Here is a 21,054-nt window from a genome sequence, read left to right as displayed (position 1 = left end):
AATAACAAACTGAGGGAATGAGAATCTACTCGCAAGCAACTACTTTCTTTAATTACTTGAGGTGTTACCGAGTTGCACCTCCCTTGATAAAGTGTAACATTTCTGGGTTTTTTTGCTTATTCTATGCCAAGAATAGCTTTATTACCTGGATATTTTACATTGCTGTTTGTATTTATTACTATTCACAAACTGATGAATGCATTTCCCAATATAACTTTTGAAGCATAGCCAATTATTCTTTGCTGGCAGTGAAGCCCCTCAGGACATCCTGAGTTATGGAAAATACATAAATCATCATGGGTTGTAGGGCCTGTTTCTGTGCTGTACTGTTCTATAACTGAGGAGCTTGAGCATTCCTTTTGGAGGAACAGGGAACCACTGAGAGCATAACTGGTTTTTCACACTCAACTGTATCTGCGGAGGTTCCTGTTAGATTTTCTCCATTGATAATACTGAATACCTATGGCCTCTCAGATTTGCTCATCAAATTCCAAGCCATAATTTTAGTCTTGCTCTGTTAGAGAGACACATGGGGGGGAGGGGGGGGGGGGGGTGGGAGGGGAGAGAGGATGTATAGAGAGAGAGAGAGATGGGGGGATGTATATAGAGAGAGGGAGTATCTAGAGAGAAGGAGAGACACGGGGGATATATAGAGAGGAGGGATGGGGGTGAATGGAGAGGGGGCTGATGGATATGGGGAGAGGGGGCGCGGTGGATGTGGAGAGAGACGGGGAGACGGATGCAGAGAGAGAGGTGGGGTTGGATGGCAAGAGAGGTGTAGTTGCTCAACATCTGCTTGTGCTTAAAGCACTCTTTTTAATCATCAACTTTAGTTAATGTGCTGTTTGTTTCCGGTGGGGCATTTTTCTATTCCAAGTGAGTTGACCAACAGTGAGTGAGCTCCGTTTTGCATTGTAGAATAGAAGCATTGAATCATTACAGCACGGGTCATTCTGTCACCAAGTCCATCCTGGCTCTTTCTTTTTTGTTGTTTCCCTGCTGATTTCCCCAGAAAATTGTTCTTTTTCTCTAGTGTCCATCCAATTGCCTTTTTGAAAGCCCCAATTTGAGGTGGTGATTTCTAGAAATTGGTTAAATGCGGAATATGTTTCTTCCTTCCTCCCCTCCCCCACATGTTCCTAATAAGGTATGTGTTGAACTGGAGTGTTTTTTTACTGTTTACTGTCTGAGAGAGTTTCTTTTGTTTACTAATTACAGCAAGATCAACATGTGTAGAGGAAATTTACTATATATGAACAGACAATTTCTATGCATTTTGATATTGAGCCAAGTGTTTCATCACTAGGAGCATATTGAAAATTTTAACAATATTTTGTTCAAAGGTTACCTTGACAACAACAAACAAATTAAAAAGGAAGAGATCAGTAGATATCAATTCCTTAAATGAAAAGGAAAGCAATTTGGTTTTGGCCATGTGGTAACTGAAGATGCAACTTTGAACTGGTATAATATGTCATTAATCTGATTTTTTTTTCTTTCTGTTTCTGTCAGTGCAAAGTTAAGGGTTGCAGTTTCAATGCCCATGAGAAGCTGGTTCAGATTCATTGGAGAAATGTAAGTGTTTTACTTGATCTAACGTTGTGTTTTGTGTAGAATTACAATGGACCAAATAGCTTATTGCACTAAATTTAGCTCTTTCCCATCTGTTACATCTCTCATTACGAGAGGAGATGGATATTATGCCAAAATTACTGTGCACGTTGTTTGCTCTTTTCTTGTTGACAGGCACATGGGCCAGAAGCAAGAAGCATTAAACTGGATACTCCAGAGGAAATTGCCAAGTGGCGTGAGGAGAGAAAAAGGTGAGCTTTATTTGCCATGATTATGTTGTATTGTTTATCCTTCAGGGTTGCGGGGAACCTACTACGGCTTCATTCTCAGTGGTAGACTGGGTTTTCTAAATAAACATTTGAAGGAATAGAACAGACCTGGGCCTGTTTTCAGATCAGGCAAGAAAGTAGTGTTTATGTGACGTTGAGCTTGTGCTTTAGAAAAACATTGAGAAGACTGAGGTGGGTAGGATGGGTGAAGAATTACTGTTCTGAGATTGTTTGGGGGGGGTGGGGGTGTGGACTTGGGCAGGAGACTTGAGTATTAAAACACAAATGTAGGCAGGAGAAGCATTGTGCAAGGAAGGGTATCTGTAATGTTGATGAAAGAGGATAAAATTTGGAAGGGCAGTAAATGGAGCTGGGCTGATAAAAGAATAGGTTCTGTGCCCACTTATCTCTGTGCACTCTGATCCAAATAGGGCCAGGCTTTATCAAAGTATTGAATTGAGCTTCTGGTATTTTCCTGTATTCCCAGTGCCTTGAGACAACCCACCTCAGATGAGGTGCAGAGAGAACGTGATGGGCTAACGTGGTGCATCATTGTGTGACAGTCCAAAAGGTATCCATTGGCAAAAATGCCTGGTGTCATCTTCGCCAGTCAAGCTCGCAGTTTGCTACTTGCACTGCGCTAAAGGCAGATCCATAATTAGATTCTGTAACTGTTTGTACTCTTGTATGACATGGTTACATGTCCAAAACACCAGTATTTGTGAGGGCATGTGGATCTCCAAATGCAGATCTTTCTTGAAAAGCAGTACAGTTTGGGAGAATGCATCAAAAGGACTTTGTGAACTGTAAGGAGGTTTTGAAGTGAAGTTGTTTTCATAGCATGAATGAAAAAACGTGGCATCACATTTGAGTACACCAAGATCCCACAAAAACTAAGTAACTGGCTAGCCTGCTTATGTGGTTTTGAATGAGGAAAGAACATTGGCTGGGCTGCCTGGAGAATGTGTCCAGTTTGAATAGTTGCCTGTAATCTTGAGTGCAGTTAGACAGGTCAGCGGTTACTCTGGGTTAACATTTCTGGCCATGTACCACTGAAGGGTTAGTATATCTTAAGATGTGGAGTTGGGGTTAAGCCCTGACCTCAGGGTTCAGAGGCATAACTGCTACAAACAGTCATGTCTCTGCATCTGTTCTTCACATGCTGCAGGCTTTTGCACTCAATTTATGTTTAGCTGCTTGTTTTTAGCCAGCATGGTTATCGATTTGTTTTGATACCTAACCAGTACTTGAGAGGGCTTGTGAGTTGCCTAAAATTGCAGATCTCTCTTTTTTTTCCAAAAAAAACGCAGCAATTCTGGATAAGGGAATAAAAAGCTGTGTAAATCTACGTGACCACCTGACTTGCAAAGGCATAGAAGGACACTCACCAAATGTGGGTAACTGGGACTAGTATAGATAAATACAATGGTTGCCATGGAGATGGTGAGCCAATGGGTCTATTTCTGTGCTATATGACTTTAATTGAACTAAACTGCGTAACTCTCTCTGTAACCATGAACAAAGTTCCTACATTCATATCCAAATCATTAATGTGCATGACAAACGGTCCAATTGGTAATCCACCAATTTGTTGTAACACCTTGTAGTCTCCCTGCATACTACAATGTGCACACTTCAGATGCCCATAACTGATTGTAAAACACTTTCCAATATCCTGAAGTAATGAAGGGTATATTATAAATATTAATTATTTCTTTTGGCCAGGGCCATGTTAAGGGAGGTTTTTTACCCAGAGAGCGATTGGGGCATGGAATGTGCTGCCTGGGGTGGTGGTGGAGGCAGGTACATTGGTCAAGTTCAAGAAATTACTAGATAAGCATATGGAGGAATTTAAAATAGAGGGATATGTGGGAGCAAGGGGTTAGATAGTCTTAGGCGAGGTTTAAAGGTCGGCACAACATTGTGGGCCAAAGGGCCTATGTTGTGCTGTACTGTTCTATGATTCTATAAGTGTCAAGCTTGGGTCTCTAGTTGATCACTTGAATTCACAAAAGCATTTCTGGAAAGCTCTTGGAATGTACATCAGCAAACAGTTTCCTCAAAAGTTATTTGTAAATAGAAATTATCAATTAGTTTGCATACTTGACAGGGACCAGTATTTGTCAAATGGTGTGAGATCTTCTGACAATGTAATTCCTGGTGACGTCCAGGCTTGTTGTGTAGTGTTTTGTTATGTTGCTTCCTCTTGAAAAATTACCTAATACCACAAACTATGTGAAGACTGATTGGGACAACTTTAGTCAAGCGGAGTGGTATGCATCCCATTCTCCAGAAGATGTTCCCCTGACCTTATTCATTCAATAGATGTGGCCCTTGCATATTGAGCCAGCATTTAATTGACCATCCCTAATTGCCCCTTAGAAGGTGGTAGTGAGCTGCCGCCTTGAACCACTGTAGTCCTTGAGGTGTGGGTGTTAACGATGCTGTTAGGGAGAGACTTCCATAATTTTTACCCAGCGATGGTGAAGGAATGGCAATATATTTCCAAGCCAGGATGATGTGTGGCTTGGGGGGCAGCTTTCATGCTTTTTCTGCCCTTGTCCTTCTAGCTGGTAGAGGTTGTGGGTTTGGAAGGTACTGTCTAAGAAGTCTTGGTGAGTTGCTGCAGTGAATCTTGTAGATGGTACAAACTACTGCTATTGTCTGTCAGTGGTGGAATGAATGAATGGTTGTCGATGGGGTGCCTATCATGTGGGCTGCTGTGTATGGTGTTGAGCTTCTTGAGTGTTGCTGAACCTGCACTCATTCAGGCTAGTGGAGAGTATTCCATCACACTCCTGACTCGAACCTTGTAGATGGTAGACGGGCTTTGAAGAATTAGGTGAGTTAGCCTCTGACCTGCTCTTGTAACCTCATTGTGTGTATATGATCATTCCAATTCATTTTCAGCATCAAACCAGAACCTGGTGAGCGAATCGACTGTGCAAGATTACAAACACACTCTTTTGGTGGATAATATGTCCCTATAGGCTGGAAGGTAGAATGGGAGTGGGCTGTGATTGAACTTGGAAGGATTATTTTAAGGGAATAATTAGAATGGGGGATGCTTTGCCAAAAGTGGCATTTAAAGCAGAAGAACAAACTGTCATTTAAAAGTAAGGAAACATTTAAAAAGTAAAGGTGTAAAGAGGGACTGGAATAAAATTTGGACTTAACATCTACATTTGAAGGGCTTTTGCTGAAAGGGGCATAATGGAACAAATTACCACCTTTTATATTGTCACTCTAGTACAGAGGAATATATTTCTTTCTGAATTGTTCCAAGCCCTTTTGCACATGACCATCTCTTCACATGAATTTAGTTAGTGTGATCAGTTGCCAGTCTATTAGCATGCAACGTATCTTTTTTATATGAATGAGTTTTGCTCTTTTGCATGCATTGTGGCTACAAAAGCTGTGGAACTAATGTTATACTATTTGGAGGCCTGATTTATTCTGAAACACGATCTGTTTCTGAATCATTCACATTGGATACCAGCATGATCCTGTGCCACGCTAAGCTCCGTGTTCTGCATGTATGCAACAGAATACTGAGAACACTCAGGTGATCGGGCAACATCTCTTGTTCTCTCACTTTTCACTTTGTTTACTGTGTATGGAATTCTAATTGTTGTCTTTTCTCTTCCCCCTTGCTGTCTAATTCCTCCACTTTATTTTGAGTTGTATTAGGGATAAAAACACAGGCTCTAATATCTTACTCTGGAGTTCATTCTTTTAATTTAAATAGCATAGATTCAGGTAGTGAAAAGGATATTATACTGAAAAATGAGTGTTTTCTCTGGATGGTTACATTTACAGTTTATAGCCAGAGTCAGTACCATGATCAAAAGTGGAATCTTTCCTTTTTTCCAATCTGTTCACTTTATTTTAAAAAAATCACTTGTTTGTGTTACTTTAGATACAAGCTAACCTGGTGTACTCTATTTGGGCGGGGGGGGGGAGGGAGTGGGGGAGTGTCAGCCTGGGAAGATTACAAAACAGTAGAATTGGTGAGCCATGGCCACACTCCGTACGATCTACAAAATGCACTTTGGTTACTTAAACTACTGTAACAGCACCTCCCAAACCTGCCAACTCTACTACCAATGAGGATTAGAGCAATGGGTACCTGGGCAAACCACTACTTGCAAGTGCCACTCAAAGTTGCAGTACATCATTTAGCAATATATCACTGTCCCTTCACCATTACTCTGTCAGAATCTAAGAACTTGCTACGGAACAACATTGTGGGAGTACTAACACCAGCACCAGCTTCGGAAGGTAGCTCATAACCACTTTCTCAAGGCAGTTGGGGATGGACAATAAATGTTGCCTTGCCTGCAACATTTACATCCTGTAAATGAACAGTAAGATATGTAAAATTCCCCAAGCTTGTTCTGTCCACAAAAATCATGACAAAGGCAATGTGGCTAATTATTGTCTCAGCAGTCAATTCTCCATCGGCATGGGAGGTATCTTTTGATCTACCAAATGTTATTATGCAGAAATGTTCTTCTTTGAGATTGAAGTGTAGATATTATCCAAAATGTGTGAGAGAGTTAAGAAAAGCCCTTGGCTTAATGGCTCATTTGAGAAGTGGGATCTTCCACAGTGTAACCTACCCTCAGCATTGCACTGTACAGGCCGTCCCCAATAATAAGCGGGTTCTGTTTTTATGGACGTACGTAAGTCATTTTGTCCACAAGTGGAAAATACACACAATTCACTTGATATAGTAACCATACCTTCACAACATTGTAATGAATGGAATCAAAAGCACATTTACTGAAATTGGAGAGAGGGGGAAACTAGTTTTGCCGTTTGTAAGAACGAACGTTTGTATGGATGTCAGGCTTCTGAATTTGATAATATTATGGGGGTTCGTTTGTATGTACTGGCATCTGTAGGTTGGTCATTCATAACCTGGGGATGGTCTGTAGTCGTGAACTAGATATTGTGCTCAAATGAAATGAAGCTTGAGCCAGCAACCACCTTCCATGGAAACAAGGGTTCTTGCCAACTGAGCTGTAGGTGAAATATTGTAGTGATGGATTGCACTCATTTTGGATCGTTGTGACCAGCTGATAAATTTCTGCCTGAAGTTTTCCTGGTTTAATTACTGGTGGTATCAGCTAATGTAAGACCATGAGTATTTTGGCAATGGAAGGAAGACGTGATACTTTGTTGATCTGGTGTGGTTCCTGCTTCATGCTCGGGTCTTCTCAGAAGTCTAATCGAACAAGTTTTCTTGCATTAACTGCTTTTAAATATTTAGTCCACCTCAATGTCATTTTAGTGGAATGGTTTGAAAGACTGTTGAATGGTATTTTCTTTTTATCACTCAGGAACTTTCCAACTTTGGCAAATGTAGCAAGGAAGATGAAAGCAAGTCAAGAAAAGGAAGAACGAGGAGAGGTGTTGCAAACACAGCAGTTTGGGTAAGTGTCTTGTCTGGTTTTCCTTCCTCTCCTTGAGTCTCGTGGGTATTATGGAAAAACCATTTCCTCCTGGAGATTGAGGGAGTGGGTGGGCAGTTGCACAAATGGCTGCTGACATGAGCATTGGTAGTGAATGTAGCCATGCTTTTAGGCCAAAGAGGCCGTCACATTAATCCTGAACTTTCTCACAATGCCAAGCAAGGACTTCCAAATGGTCAGAAGTTTGAACCTTGCCTGATTAAACCCCATCCTACTCATTAACAGCTCTACTCCAGCTGTTGTGTTCCACAACACTTTCCCAGAGGGTCAAGTAGAATTAAACTGAAATGTTGAAGTTACATTTTTGTTGCTCTTAATTCTGAAGCCCCTCAAGTATTTCCTCCTTCTGTACTTAAATTGGTAAATTGGTTTATTATTGTCACATGTACCAAAGTACATTGAAAAACTTTGTTTTGCCTGCCATCCATACAGATCATTTTGTTACAACAGTGTATTGAGTTAGTACAAGGGAAAACAAAACAGAATGCAGGATAAAGTGTTGCAGATTACAGAGAGAGTGCAGGCAGACAAGTGAAAGGCCATAACGAGGTAGACTGTGAGGTCAAGAGTCTATCTTATCACACTAGGGGACCGGTCAATAGTCTTATAACAATGATAGAAACTGTCCTTGAGCAGGTAGTATGTGCTTTCAGACTGTATCTTCTGCCTGATTGTTGCGAGGGGTGAGTGGTGTGGAGGGGGAGAAGAGAGAATGTCTATGGTGGGTGGGGTCTTTGATTATGTTGGCTGCTTTCTGAGGCAGCAAGAAGTGTGGACAGTCCATGGAGGGGAGGCTGATTTCTGTGATGTGCTGAGCTGTGTCCACAACTCTCTGCAGTTTCTTGTGGTCTTGGGCAGAGCAGTTGCCATACCAAGCAGTGATGCATCTGGATAGGATGTTTTCAAAGGGGACATGACAAATTACTTCAGCACCTCTACTTCCTCAGCATGCTAGTGAGCTTTCTTGCCTGTGGCATCTGCGTGGATGTACCAAGACAGACTATTGGTGATGTTCACTCCAAGGAACTTGAAGCTCTCAACCCTCTCAACCTTGACACCGTTGATGTAAACAGGAGCATGTGCACTGCCTCCACTTCCTGAAGTCCATGACCAGGCCTTTTGTTTTGCTGACGTGTAAGAGAAAGGTTGTTGTCTTGACACCATGCCACTAGGCTCTCTATCTCCTTCCTGTACTCTGACTTGTTGTTATTTGAGATTCAGCCCACTACGGTGGTGTCATCTGCAAACTTGTAGATGGAGTTGGAGCAGAATCTGGCCACACAATCGTGAGTGTATAGGGAGTAAAGTAGGGGGCTGAGGACCAATCTTGTGGAGCACCAGTGTTGAAGATAATCATGGTGTAGGTGTTGCTAACTATCCTTGCTGATTGCGGTTTGTTGGTCAGGAAGTCAAGGATCCAGTTGCTATTGGTTATTGCAGTACTGTATGTTGTATCACAGCACATGTCCACAGATTTTGGCTGTTGAGTTCAAACAAAGATACAGCCAGGTTGAGTAACATATTTTAATTAAGTAGGTGCATATTTCAGCTTTTCTCTTCTTTGGCTGTGCCCCTTGCAAGCATTTATTTCCCATCCCTAATTACCCGTGGGATGTAGGAGGTGAGTGGGTCTCTGCAGCGGGCACCATTGCAGTCCACCTGGAAAAATTGCTGTCATGGTGCTGTTAGGTAGGAATCTCTAAGATTTTTGACATAAAAGCTTTGAAGGAACATTGATGTTTATTCATAGGGTGGTTGTATTCATAATAAAATCTTGCACTTCATGGATAGAAGAGTATTCCAAGACGGTGCAGGAGCTGGTTTTTAATAAATATGTTCTTGGCAACTGAGAGAAGCCATTGTATAGTAAAACCCTGATAATCCAGCACCCTAGGGAATTGGATGTTATTCTGATAATTCACTTTTTTCACTGTTACAGAGCAGTATAATACATTTTCCAGTGGACTTATTAAGTGTAAAGGAATTGTGGGAAACATTGTTTGGCAAGCCATATACTGAACCATGAGGACCTCTGCAATCAGACAGTGGATTATCAGTGTTTTACTGTGTACATGAAGTGTTGCACTAAGTTCTCTTGCAGGTAGTTCTTGGTATCTATATAGTAGAGAAGCAGGTTCACAAATTACCTTTACTCGAGTCAGCCTTTTAATTACAGTCTCCTCCAGAGAAGTCAGAGAGTGGGGATAAAGGAGTCCTTTTCAGGATGGCTGCTAGTGACCAGTTCTCCTGGGGCAGTATTGGGAGCACAACATTTCACTTTATTCATTAATGATCTGGATGAAGGAACTGAAGGCAAAGTGGCCAAGTTTGCAGATGAGACAAAGATGGGTGGAGGGACAGGTAGTGCTGTGGAGGCATAGGGTCTGTGGACAGGTTAGGAGAGTGGGCAAAAAAGTGGCAGATGGAATACAGCATAGGGAAGTGCAAGGTTTTGCACTTTGGTAGGAAGAATAAAGGTGTAGATATTCTCTAAATGGGGAGATAATTCAGAAAGTGGAGGTGCAAGGGGACTTGGGAGTTCTAATTCAGGATTCCCTCAAGGTTAACTTGCAGGTTGAGTTGGTAGTAAGGAAGGCAAATGCAATGTTAGCATTCATTGCGAGAGGACTCAAATCTAAAAGCATGGTTGTACCGCTGGGGCTTTGTAAGGTGTTGGTCAGGCTGCATGTGGAATATTGTGAGCAATTTTGGAATCTATATCAAAAGAAAGATGTGCTGGCCCTGGAGAGGGTCCAGAAAATGTTCACAAGAATGATCCCAGAAATGAGAAACATTTGATAGCTCTGGGCCTGCATTTGATGGAGTTCAGAAGGATGGGGGGGGAGGGGAGGGGGAAGAGAGTGGGTGGAATCTCATCGAAACCTACGGAATACTGAAAGGACTGGATAGAATGCACAAGGAGAGGATGTAGGAAAGTCTAGGATCTGACGGCACAGCCTCCGAAAAAAGGGATGTTCCTTTAGAATTGAGATTCTGTTCCAGCATCTTATGGACTTGTGTTCTTCCCATTCAATCATGTCTATAGAATGATAGTAGGTGTTTAAGTTTGATGTACTTGCTTGATTTGTGCTTTTTATTTTTGCTTTATTTATTGGTTACAGTGCAGTAAAGCTGACTTTTAGCTACTCCTGTTTTGCAGCAAAATGAAGGGAAGGTGGAAAAGGTCTCACAACGGGAGCAAAAGAAATTTCTGTGGAAGGTTTAAAGACAGAAATGGGGGCCACTTTGGTGGAACACACTTTGAACAGGAAGGACAAAATGCAATGGAGGAGACTGGTTCCATGCAAACCAATGGGACAAACAGTAAGCAACTGGAAAACAAGGAACAAAACACAGCTTGTGAAAAAGATGTGGACCCTCTAGGCATACTGGCACAAAATGATGCAGGTGTGTATCGACCATGATTATGCAAAACTTTCTGCATAGGGAAGGGGGGTGAAATACATTATGCAGCACCTTTTGTAACCCCAGGACATCCCAAGGACTTTATAGCCAGTAAATTATTTTTGGTTATTATAGAAAGCACTGCAATCAATATAAGCACAGAAAATTCCCCAAAATCAGCTGCAAGAATTTTCAAACTATTTTTTTTTGCTGGCTGCTGTTTGAAGGATAAATATTGCCCAGGACATAGAGCTCCTCACTACCTCGGCTGAGGTTTCTGTATTTTCTCTCTCTGACCTTCAAAGTTGCTATTGTTGGCCTAGCTGATTTTAGCACTCGACTATGTATTTACAAAGGTGCCTCAGTAAAATCATTAACCACATGGAACACTGATGGTTGTCACTCCAGGGGCTTGGTTTCAAATCGCAGCTGCAAATGTAATTTAGCATTATTGCAAAGAACTAGTGGAACTTGCAATAGCTGAAGTAAGTTGCCACTGTGGGAAGAAGAATAAATAAGCAATAAGGGACTTCTCTGTGTATGTGGTCATAATGGGAACTGTTATGAAGCACATGAACTTCTCTGTCTTCATTTGCAACAGAATGTAAACTCCACAAAGACTGAGCATGTAAATTCTACCAGAAGGGAAAAGTTTTTATTTTGAAAAGCAGTGTAATGTAAACTAATGAGTAAAGGTTGATTAGTAAATAGAACCTGGTATGGAATAGGATACAAGCAGTGAACGTAGGCCAGGATGAAGGTTACTAACCCTGAAGGATGGGAGGCAGGCCACGAGCATTGAAATACATGGGTCTGAGGTGAAGAAAGTGTTCATTCCTGACCACCAGATTGGCTTGTCATTAATTTCATTTGCTGCTTACTGAACGTTGCTGGTTTCTTTGATGTGTTTGCTATCCATAATCAAATTACTTTTGGAACTAAAGAACTGAAGCATTATCAGATGTCCTGAAAACATGAACAGTGGATGATTAATTAAACTCTTTCCCATGACCGGGGACTACAGGGCTTTGTAGTTAAATTTGATGTCTCTACAATTTTTGGTTTGCTTTTAAAATGCAAGCTGTTGCACTCAGGTGGTCATATAATGTATTTAAAAATAACATTCCTATTATTTGCACCTATAGGATTGAATGTTCAGCCTTTCATGTATCAAGTACACTATTTACAATGACTCTCCAAAGAAATAAGCAAGTTAATACTATGGGTGCTGTATGTTTTAACATACCTCCAGATGAAGACTGCAGCCTCTGTCCTTTCCTCTATATGGCTATAGATTGACCTGTTGCATAATTCAAACAGTTTTTTTTCTTTCAGCATTTATAGTGCCTTTTGTTTGTGTTTCCATTGATGGTGTGATAGATAGGAGGGGTCTTGTGTGGAAGATAAACTTGGGCATAGACCAGTTTTTCCATGTGATTTGCTTCTGGGCAGCCTACTTATCAAGTTAGGTCAGTTTCAGTATGTTTTTTCAGCTACTGCCCAAGGTTATCAGTTAGATAGGATTGTTGCAAGTCATTGTTATTAACCCAATTGCTCATGTATTTTGATCGATTAAGAGTGGATTTGCAGCCCAATTTGATGTTAAAGCAATTGCATCTGATCATGCAGCACTGGTCTTATTCTCTCATTTCTTTCTGTCATTGGCATGCTGATTTCACTGTTGCCTTTTATTACCTCTCCCTAGTACCCTTCCAAATTCGTGCCCCTGCTCTGCTAACCAATAGTAACATGGTGGGAACATAAGGACTATAGCTGAGTCAATCCTTTTATCTATGTACTTCAGTGGGTACATATAGGAGCCCTGGATGCATAGTATAAATATGGGAGCTGCCACTCTGAAAGTGTCCAAGATGATTAACCTCCCAATGGGCCACCAATCAAATCTGGAGTTCCCCCATTTGTTTTATCTCCCTTTTAGGCAGCTGACTTGTTGGTGCTTGAAGGGGGTGGGGAAAGCATTCCAGAAAATCCTGCCATATCCCACTGAATGGGGACTAACAGTGTCATTTTTGAACTGAAAGGATGCATGTGAGAAGAAAAAAACATCCAGTCCATTGAGGGCTGTCCTTGTGTTAGTGAAGAGCTCATTGCCAGGCTGACTGAATTAATTATGCAGTTCTCTGGCTGCCAGTTTGTGTAGCCCCCTGCTGGGAAAACTGTCTGTTGGGTGATGGATTTTGACTGAAACTTGAAAGAGCTGAAAAGTTTTTTTTGTGTTTTGCCTTGCAGAGTCTGACAAGGACGAGAGCCGAGCTGAAGCTGAACAAGCAGAAATAGTCATTGTGCCAACCCAGATAACGTCAGGCCTGAGCGCACTGATGGCTAATTACAGCAGCTCATCAGACAGTCAAAGTGACCAGGAGCCAGAGGGTAAAACCGAAGAAATGGCAACTTTATTTCTTATTGAGGAAAATTCCAGCCTTAATGGTTTTTTTTAGATCTATCATTACATTATGTTAAATTGGGAGATTTAGGAGTAGGTGGAACTGTGTAGGTTTCACAAATTTTCTGTAGAATCCTTTCTCTATCATCACAGTGTTAAACTAGATTAAATGTTCTTTCTCCTCTGTGGCCTAAATTTGTTTCCTTGCTAGGCTGATGAGTGTCTGACTGTTGTCTCAGTGTTATTATTTGTGTTTTGTCCTAAAACTATTATTTTAATAGTTCTTTGACCAATGTAAATCACATTTCAGCTGGACATCTCTTGACCTTGTGTAGTTTCCTCTGAGATTCACATTTTGTCTTCATGAACTATACATGGTCAAGTTGTTACAATGAAGCTGGATCTGCCTACATAGAATTGTTTGCCATTGCGTCTTGTTATTTGATTCCTGTCCAAAGTGTGAATTGAAGCTCTGTGCCTGATAATTATTGGGATTTCATAACTAGTGCAACATTATGATCAGCATAAGGGTAGCAAAAACCTCACTGAAGGCTGCTTGGCAGAATATGAAGAGAGAAATCTGAGATCGGTGCCAAAATAGCTCTAATTAAAACCTACAGTGGATACTTGAATCTCTCCAGGGTTGTCAGTGCAATATTAATGTCCATTGATCTACTTGCATTCCTTTCTGACTTCTCATTTAAAGTGAAAACTTCATATATACTCAATTTAAGATGGCAATAAAATTAAAATTTATTCTTTGCACCATCAGAACACAACATTTAGAACTTGTGTGCAGGTGGAAGATAATTAGCAGCAATTGCAGTCAATAGTGGCACAGCTAATAGAGCTTCTGCCCTGCATTTCTAACAGCCCAGGTTAAATCTGGTGCTGGTGCTATTGGGGTGGAATTTACAAGTTCTCCCTGTAGCTTTGTTGGTTTCCTCTAGCATCCCAGAGATGTACGGGTTGTTAGGTTAAGTGGCCATTGTAAATTGCCACTAGTGTAAATGAGTGGCAGAATTTGGGGGGTAGTTAATGGCAATACAGAGAGATTAAAATGGGAATAGTGTAAGTGGATGCTTGATGGTCTGCAGAGACTCAGTGGGCCATAGGGCCTGTTCACATGCTGTTGATCTGACTCTCTATGACATTACAATTGTCTAACTTGTTGTGCTGTAGTAATCATTTGATTAGAGCAGAACAATGTCAACATTTCTAATATTTCCATTAGAAATACCCCTCCGGACAGCTGTAAAAGCTGTAGAAGAAAACAACGTGTTACTGGGATCGGCACCAAAAACTACAAATGAGCAGGAAACGAAAGGATGTGACAGCAGCATTGTGGATTCCAGATTGTGCAGTCATTTCAAACCCAAGGGTAAGGGTAGAGGAAGAGATCGCAGTGCGCGAGATAAACGATCTTGCCCGCAGAGATTACCACGTCGGCCAACTCTGCTTGAAATGGTGAGAGCCTTTCTTTGTTTCCTTAGTACCACTTTGTGATATGCTATAGTTGTGTTTCAGCTCCACGTTGTTTGTGCTCCATTTTCTAAGTGTTTGCTGAATTGCTTGCTAGAGCAAGAGATTAAATGAGAAGCATGGAGACTATCTATAAATACTGAAAAAGCTCCAAAATATTACTTGGTCTTTTAGCTAATTCTCCTTTCCACATTCTCTTCCTCTTGTGTGCCTAACATTTCTTCCCACTCCTACCCATTGGCAAGTTGCTATCTCACTACTGCTGCCAGGTCAGCCATTGTGGAAAAGACCAGGATCAAAGTTCATCATCTTTTGTCTCCTTGCCATTCATTGAACTGTTGGTTTATTATTACCTTGGTTACTTTGTTTGCTGTTTAAGGAAGGTCAGTAAGTTGGAATGCATATTAGTTGGAGTTGGCAACTGAACCCTTGAATTGAGGAGAGGTTAAGACATTTGTAGCAAAAGTTAGCACAGTTGCTCTTTCTGTTAGTGCATTCAGATATGGGTGTGGAAATCCAGAACTGCTCTCTTAAAACTGTGCTATCTCTTGGTAATTGGGAGAGGAACAAATGGGCTTTACTCTGCACTGTGTGTTGCTTCATAGTTGATGCATTAGTGGCAAAAGTGTGGTGTTTTCTCTCTCCTCCCATTCATGACATAATATTCATAGTTAGCTATAAATATTTCAAAGGGGGAATTCAAAAGCTCGTGATTTAACGTGAACTGGATTCAAAGAGAAAACCAGAGATGATAGACTTAATCCTAAATGTTTCCTGAATCTTTTATCGGGTTTGATTTCTTGTAAGGCATCTCAAAAGAAACTTCAAGGTAGAATGCTACCTTTTAATGATCCTCTGTTTCTTGTGTTACAGTTGTTGGCCAGAGACATTCGCCACGAAAGAAACGTAATCCTGCAGTGTATTCGATACATTATACAAAACAGGTTCTGGGGTCTTGAACCAAAAGTAAATAGGGTGAGTGTGAGGCCAGCGTTGTCAATGACTTCATGTGAAGGGGAACCATGTACAAACAGAGCTGTAGAATGTAACACTGTGTCTGGACTTGAGGTACATGCACCTGGACATGAGATGCATACTGCTGAGAGCTCTAAAGCTGAAGGGATGGTCCAAGGTCCTTTTTTATCACCTGGAAATTCAACATTGGCATCTACAGCAGAGCTGCCTGAAGCACACCTAGCTACATTGCCTGTAGTAGATGATGAAATTTGGGAAACCCCTGAAACCATGCGTGAAGAAAGATGATCAAAGAAAATGCAAACATTTAGCGTGGCAACAAGGCAAAGACTATTGGTGAAATTATGCTGAATTTGTGTAAATGTTGGCGGGTCTGCAGCATTTTCTTTGTTTTAAATGGAGAGAATAGAATTTATTTACTCGTAATAAATGAAACTGCTTAAATTCTTGTTACAAAGTTTCCAGGCATGTTGAGCTGTTATTTGCTGAGTTTTAAATGTACAGAGTATAAACACGGAATGAGTATTGCAAGTATTTACTGGTGATTTAGGTTACTATTTCAGTTTTTGAGTACTTCATGTTATTTACTGATTTTTGTGAGGACTTGCATTTCTAATTCTTCTCTTTCTTTCCTTTCAAAGTGATTTCCAATCCTCTATTTTTGATGATTGTTCTGCAAAATGATTTTGCAAGTCAGAAACTTGAATGGAGTGGCTGAGATTTTTGTGACTTTCATCAAGTTCCATCTCGTGGTTGCTTGCAGAGTGATTAACCAGTTTAGAGTTTGGGGCAGAGGGAAAGACTGATTTTTTTTTAATTATTTGAATGCCTGATATTTATTTATTTATTTAATAATCCAATTCTCAAATGCCCAAACTTCATCTTGTTGCATACTACACAGTGGTGTAATAAAATTTCCAGTGAACCTGGTGAGATTAAAGTGAGCGGCAAACATGTAAGCACTCCAATCCCTGGCTCCTGCCACAAACCTATCCATATTCCTGATGTCTGGTGTTCAGGACCCCAACCCTGGCTCCAGTTGAACACCCTGGCTGCACTCCGAACCCCAGCTCACTTTCTGGACTAATAAGCAAGCAGATGTCAAACCATCAGGATTTCCAAACAATTGGTTGCTGGATTATTGGAATTCTGCTATATTCTTGCCTCCAACATCCCACCATCCCATCCCTTACCTTTTGTTTGTTTTTGTCAGTCTACGCACTGGTTGCAAGTTGCAGAAATTGGGTTGCCCATCAGTCGTACCTATAATATTTCTGTGTAATTGAGCTTGCTGCTTCCATTCTGTGCAAGTAAAACCTTGTAATTTATGTTGAATTATTCAAAAATATTTGTTATAATTGTTCTGTTCTCCAGCAATTATGAGAGGGTTAAAGATGCCATACAAGTGTTTCAGAAGCAAAACTTGCCTAGGTGCTGCAGATCAAGGAGCTTGAGTTGGTATGTAGTCTGCACGTGGCAATGATTTTAAAGACAACACTAACCATTAGTCTCTTTAATTGTAAAGTGAAGGATCCAAGAATACCAAAAAAATACCTAGTTAATCTTTGGGTCATTTTATGAAGTTTGAGTTGCATTGATTAGAATCTGCATACAATACAGATTGGAGGGATTGTGAGGCTTGCTGTTGAGATTTGAATCGAATATCCTTTTTTCACCATTTTAGGCATGTAAACATGGTGGTGGCCTTGTTGAATTTGCTAATGGCCATTGAGGAGGATATCGTCAGGAGAGCTGCTGATGAATATTTCTAGGTTGGTTGCAGGGCGTTTTGTCACCTGCTTTGAATTTGTCCTGTTTGGTTTTGACGTTTGGCATGTGGAGCACTTCAGTAATTTGCTGTTATTCCAGTAGCCTTTCTGTTGTACAATTGTGCTACTTTCTTGGGACAAAGCAAGCTTACCATGTGTGACACCAACTGTGACATTGGAAAATGTAAAAGGTGGCATTTGAAACCTTGGTCTGTAATTGGCTTGGTCTGGGAGGGTAAATAAAAGTGAAAGGGTGGAAAGATGGCAAAACTCAAGCCCAAAAGCAATGCTATTTCAAGTTTTGATTCAATATCTTAAGGCTTTGGGAATTTAATTTGGGTAGAGCTGATTGCACCTGTGACTAATAATTGCAGTTCCGTCCTGTGACTAAGTGCAGCTCTGTACTCATTCATTGGTTCAAAGCTGCAGATATTATTTTGCCAGTTTAGCACACCTGCGGCAGTTATGACTTCTTGAGTGTCATTTATCCTGCAGTTGAGGACATATTAGGTCATTATTGTCTCATGTTGCCTAACTTTTGTAAGGGTTTTAAATGGGAAAAATAGAAATTCATCATGTTGCATTTGCTGATAATAGAAAGGCAGGATGGCTTGTGCCAAATACCCAAGTTCCTGCTGAGTTAGTTGGATTACTTTCAAGACTTAAGGTCCAGCCAAATGCAGATTGTAACTGGAAATGGTTTGAGTGAACAAGTTGGGTCATTTTGTTCCATGCTAAGAATAATCTTCCTACCCACCCAACCCCTGCACCCCCCACCTGCACACTTTGTAGTTCTTTTTTTGTTGAAAAACCTCTAACTTTTTTTTCCTTCATTCATCGCAGTAGAAACTTCTGTGAATGTCTACTCAAATTTGTCCAGCGAACTGGCTTCTGCTCTCTCTAACTGCAGTCTATTTATTGATTTGAGCAAAGCTGCTGGGATGGTGATTGAAATATGATCTCTAATGTAACTATAATTGGGGCAGGGGACATGGAAAGCTTTTATTGATTAACTCTGCTCAAATTCCATCACTCCACTACCTGTGCACTGTGACTATAGACTACTAATTGATGGACTGCAGTGTTTCACCCAGATTTGCTTGCCAGAACCACTCACCCTTACAATATCTATCACCAGGAAAGACTAGCAAGAATGTCATGAGAACATCACTAACACTTTTTCAAGCTGTGCAAAGTAGTATGTCATATTGTATGCCAGATGTATGTCATCATTCTTTGTCTTCAACCTGAAATATTAACTGTTTCTCTTTCCCTTGATGCTATTTGACCTGTTAAGTGTTTCCAGTATTTTCTGTTTGTACTCCACCAATTTTCTTCTAATTTTCTTTCTTTATTTAATTATTCTTTTATATTTCATTGTTCTTTTATTGTTGGCCAGAATCCTAGAATTCCCTTTCTAATGAAATGCCCATTACCACAGAACTATAAGTAGTTTCAAGAGGAAGGTCCATTACCACTTACACAGTGCAGCTAGGAATGGGTGATAAATGAGGCTTTGCCAATTTCATTCAGACCTTGAGAACAAAAGATAAGTAATGCATCCCTGAGATTTAAATGTTTTGGTTTCTTTAAGCACGCTCAACTCTTCTTTATCATTTGAAGATGTGTTTGATCACAATTTGAGGTGAGTATTGTTTACCTGCCTCTGGCAGCATGTTCTCCACATTCTCCAACGTGACCCTATGACAACTATGAACATTGTTCAAGTGGAGCTGTATTTTAAATGCATGTCATCTGGGATGTAAACTCTGCCATATATCTGCCAAATAGTTGAGTAGCTTCCTGGGTTAATATACAGCAATAAAGTCAGAGATGATCAGTTTGTTTCTAGCCAGAATAGATGGTTTGTAGCTTACTAACAGCTTTGCATCTGATTTTACTTTTATATGGAGGGTAATATCTAGGGGCCCTAGCTACTTAAATGAGTAAGCCTAAAGGCAGGGACAAAGTGCTGCGTCCAAAAGCAAAGTTATGTGGAGAGAACAATGTTCGTGTTTCGTTTCTCTCTCTACAGATGCTACCTGATCTGCTGAATATTTCCAGCACTCTTATAGTAGTAGGTGCTTTTTTTTTGGGCCTGAGAATCCAGTTGTATTTTGATGGATCCATCTTAATTCCAGCTGTTGATTATGTTTTTGGTAGCAGCTACTGCACCCTTGCGGCTTGTTCTCGAGGGTGTTTGGGAGGAGGGGAGGAGACATGGCCAAGCAGTGGCCTGTGTAGCAGACCAATCCATGTTCCAGAACGTAGCTGAATAAACTGGGCAATAATGTTGCTGGAAGGTGCAATGGTAGGCATCAAGTGCAACAAGATACCACTTTTCTGCTTCCCATTTAATTTTAGGGCATTAGATAATGTTAGGTCAACGGTACAAATTAACTCTTGTGCTTAGTGTTCATTCAGCTGTTTATAAAAAATAATAATAAATTACTTTCTGTTACTGAATGGAATTTAATCTTTAGTGTACCATTTCAGGGAATTGTGCTTGGTGCCAACACAAATTTGAATAGGAAAAGTTGTATCCTAGTTTTATTGGCTGTTAAAAATCCTTGGGTGGGTGAGTTGCCTCAGCCAGGAATGAATGTATGTTTTTATATTTCCTGCCAAAATGGACAATTTTGTATTTTCCCCACATAATACTTCATTTGCCAGATCTTTGCCCACTCACTCGACTTTTATCCCTTTTGTAACCTCCTCTTCTCTTCACAGTTTACTTTTCTGCCCTTTTGTATCTTCAGCAAATTTAGTAACCCTGCCATTAGTCCCTTCATCCAAACCATTTCTATACATTGTCAAAGGTCAAGGCCCCGGCACTGATTTTGCCAACCAAAAATAGGCACACTTATGTCTACAGTTTCCTGTTGATCAGCCACCCTTCTGTCCACATTCCCTCATACACTATGAACCTTTATTTTCCCACAAAAATCTTTGCTGCACCTTATCAAAAACCTTTTGGAAATTCACTGGTTCCCATTCATCCACAGCTGTTACTTCAACAAATGCTGATAAGCTGGTCAAACCTGATTTCCCTTTCACAATAGCATGTTTTCTTTGCCTGATTACCTTATTTTTTTTCCTAAATACTCTGTTATTAATGTTTCCCCTGTGACATACTGTAGTCTATAATTCCCTGCTTTTTGTCCATCTATTTTTGAGTACAGGCCATCCTCTAGTAGCAGGTTCTGGTTTTTGCATCCTTCAGTAGATTCTGTCCATACATTGGAGAATACAGAAAAATCACTCTATTCTGGTAACCATACCTCCACGTAATTTGTAAGGAACAGCATCAAAACCACATCAGACTGATAAGAAAGAACAATTATTGAAAGTAGAGACAGAGAAGAAACTAGTTCTGCCGTTTGTAGTAACAAATGTATGCAAGTACATCAGAGTTTTGGATTTAATAATATTATGGGAGCTCGTTTATATCTACATGTGCCCATAAGTTGGGCATTTGTGACCTGGGGACAGCCTACAAAAGAGTTGCATTTGCCACTTGCTAATTTCCAATCTAATGGAACCTAGTGCCAAACCCAAGTAGTGTCACCAGTTCATAGTCTTGTAACACCCTTTGTAAAGTTGGAGTATAAATGCAGTTGAATTATTGCATTGTACCTTGTTTCTTTAGAATTTAACCCAACAAAGCAAAATCATCTAGCTGGAGGTAGTTTGAATATTTG

General features: G+C 40.5%; 1 protein-coding gene across 2 annotated transcripts in view; it reads left to right on the top strand.

Moving 5' to 3' along the window:
* The window catches only part of nufip1 (nuclear FMR1 interacting protein 1), a 30,106-nt gene extending 14,062 nt beyond the window's left edge, over positions 1 to 16,044 (top strand). For both annotated transcript variants that reach the window (XM_052014987.1, XM_052014988.1), the window contains exons 4-10: positions 1,513 to 1,575; positions 1,747 to 1,823; positions 7,187 to 7,279; positions 10,479 to 10,726; positions 12,974 to 13,114; positions 14,362 to 14,594; positions 15,483 to 16,044. In XM_052014987.1, coding sequence (XP_051870947.1) covers positions 1,513 to 1,575; positions 1,747 to 1,823; positions 7,187 to 7,279; positions 10,479 to 10,726; positions 12,974 to 13,114; positions 14,362 to 14,594; positions 15,483 to 15,872 — 1,245 coding nt within the window. In that variant the 3' untranslated portion in view covers positions 15,873 to 16,044. The remainder of the gene's footprint in view (positions 1 to 1,512; positions 1,576 to 1,746; positions 1,824 to 7,186; positions 7,280 to 10,478; positions 10,727 to 12,973; positions 13,115 to 14,361; positions 14,595 to 15,482) is intronic.
* Positions 16,045 to 21,054: the final 5,010 nt, after the last annotated feature.

This window comes from Pristis pectinata, chromosome 4, assembly GCF_009764475.1.
Source record: "Pristis pectinata isolate sPriPec2 chromosome 4, sPriPec2.1.pri, whole genome shotgun sequence".
Lineage (NCBI taxonomy): Eukaryota > Metazoa > Chordata > Chondrichthyes > Rhinopristiformes > Pristidae > Pristis > Pristis pectinata.
This window is presented reverse-complemented; position numbering and strand designations above follow the sequence as displayed.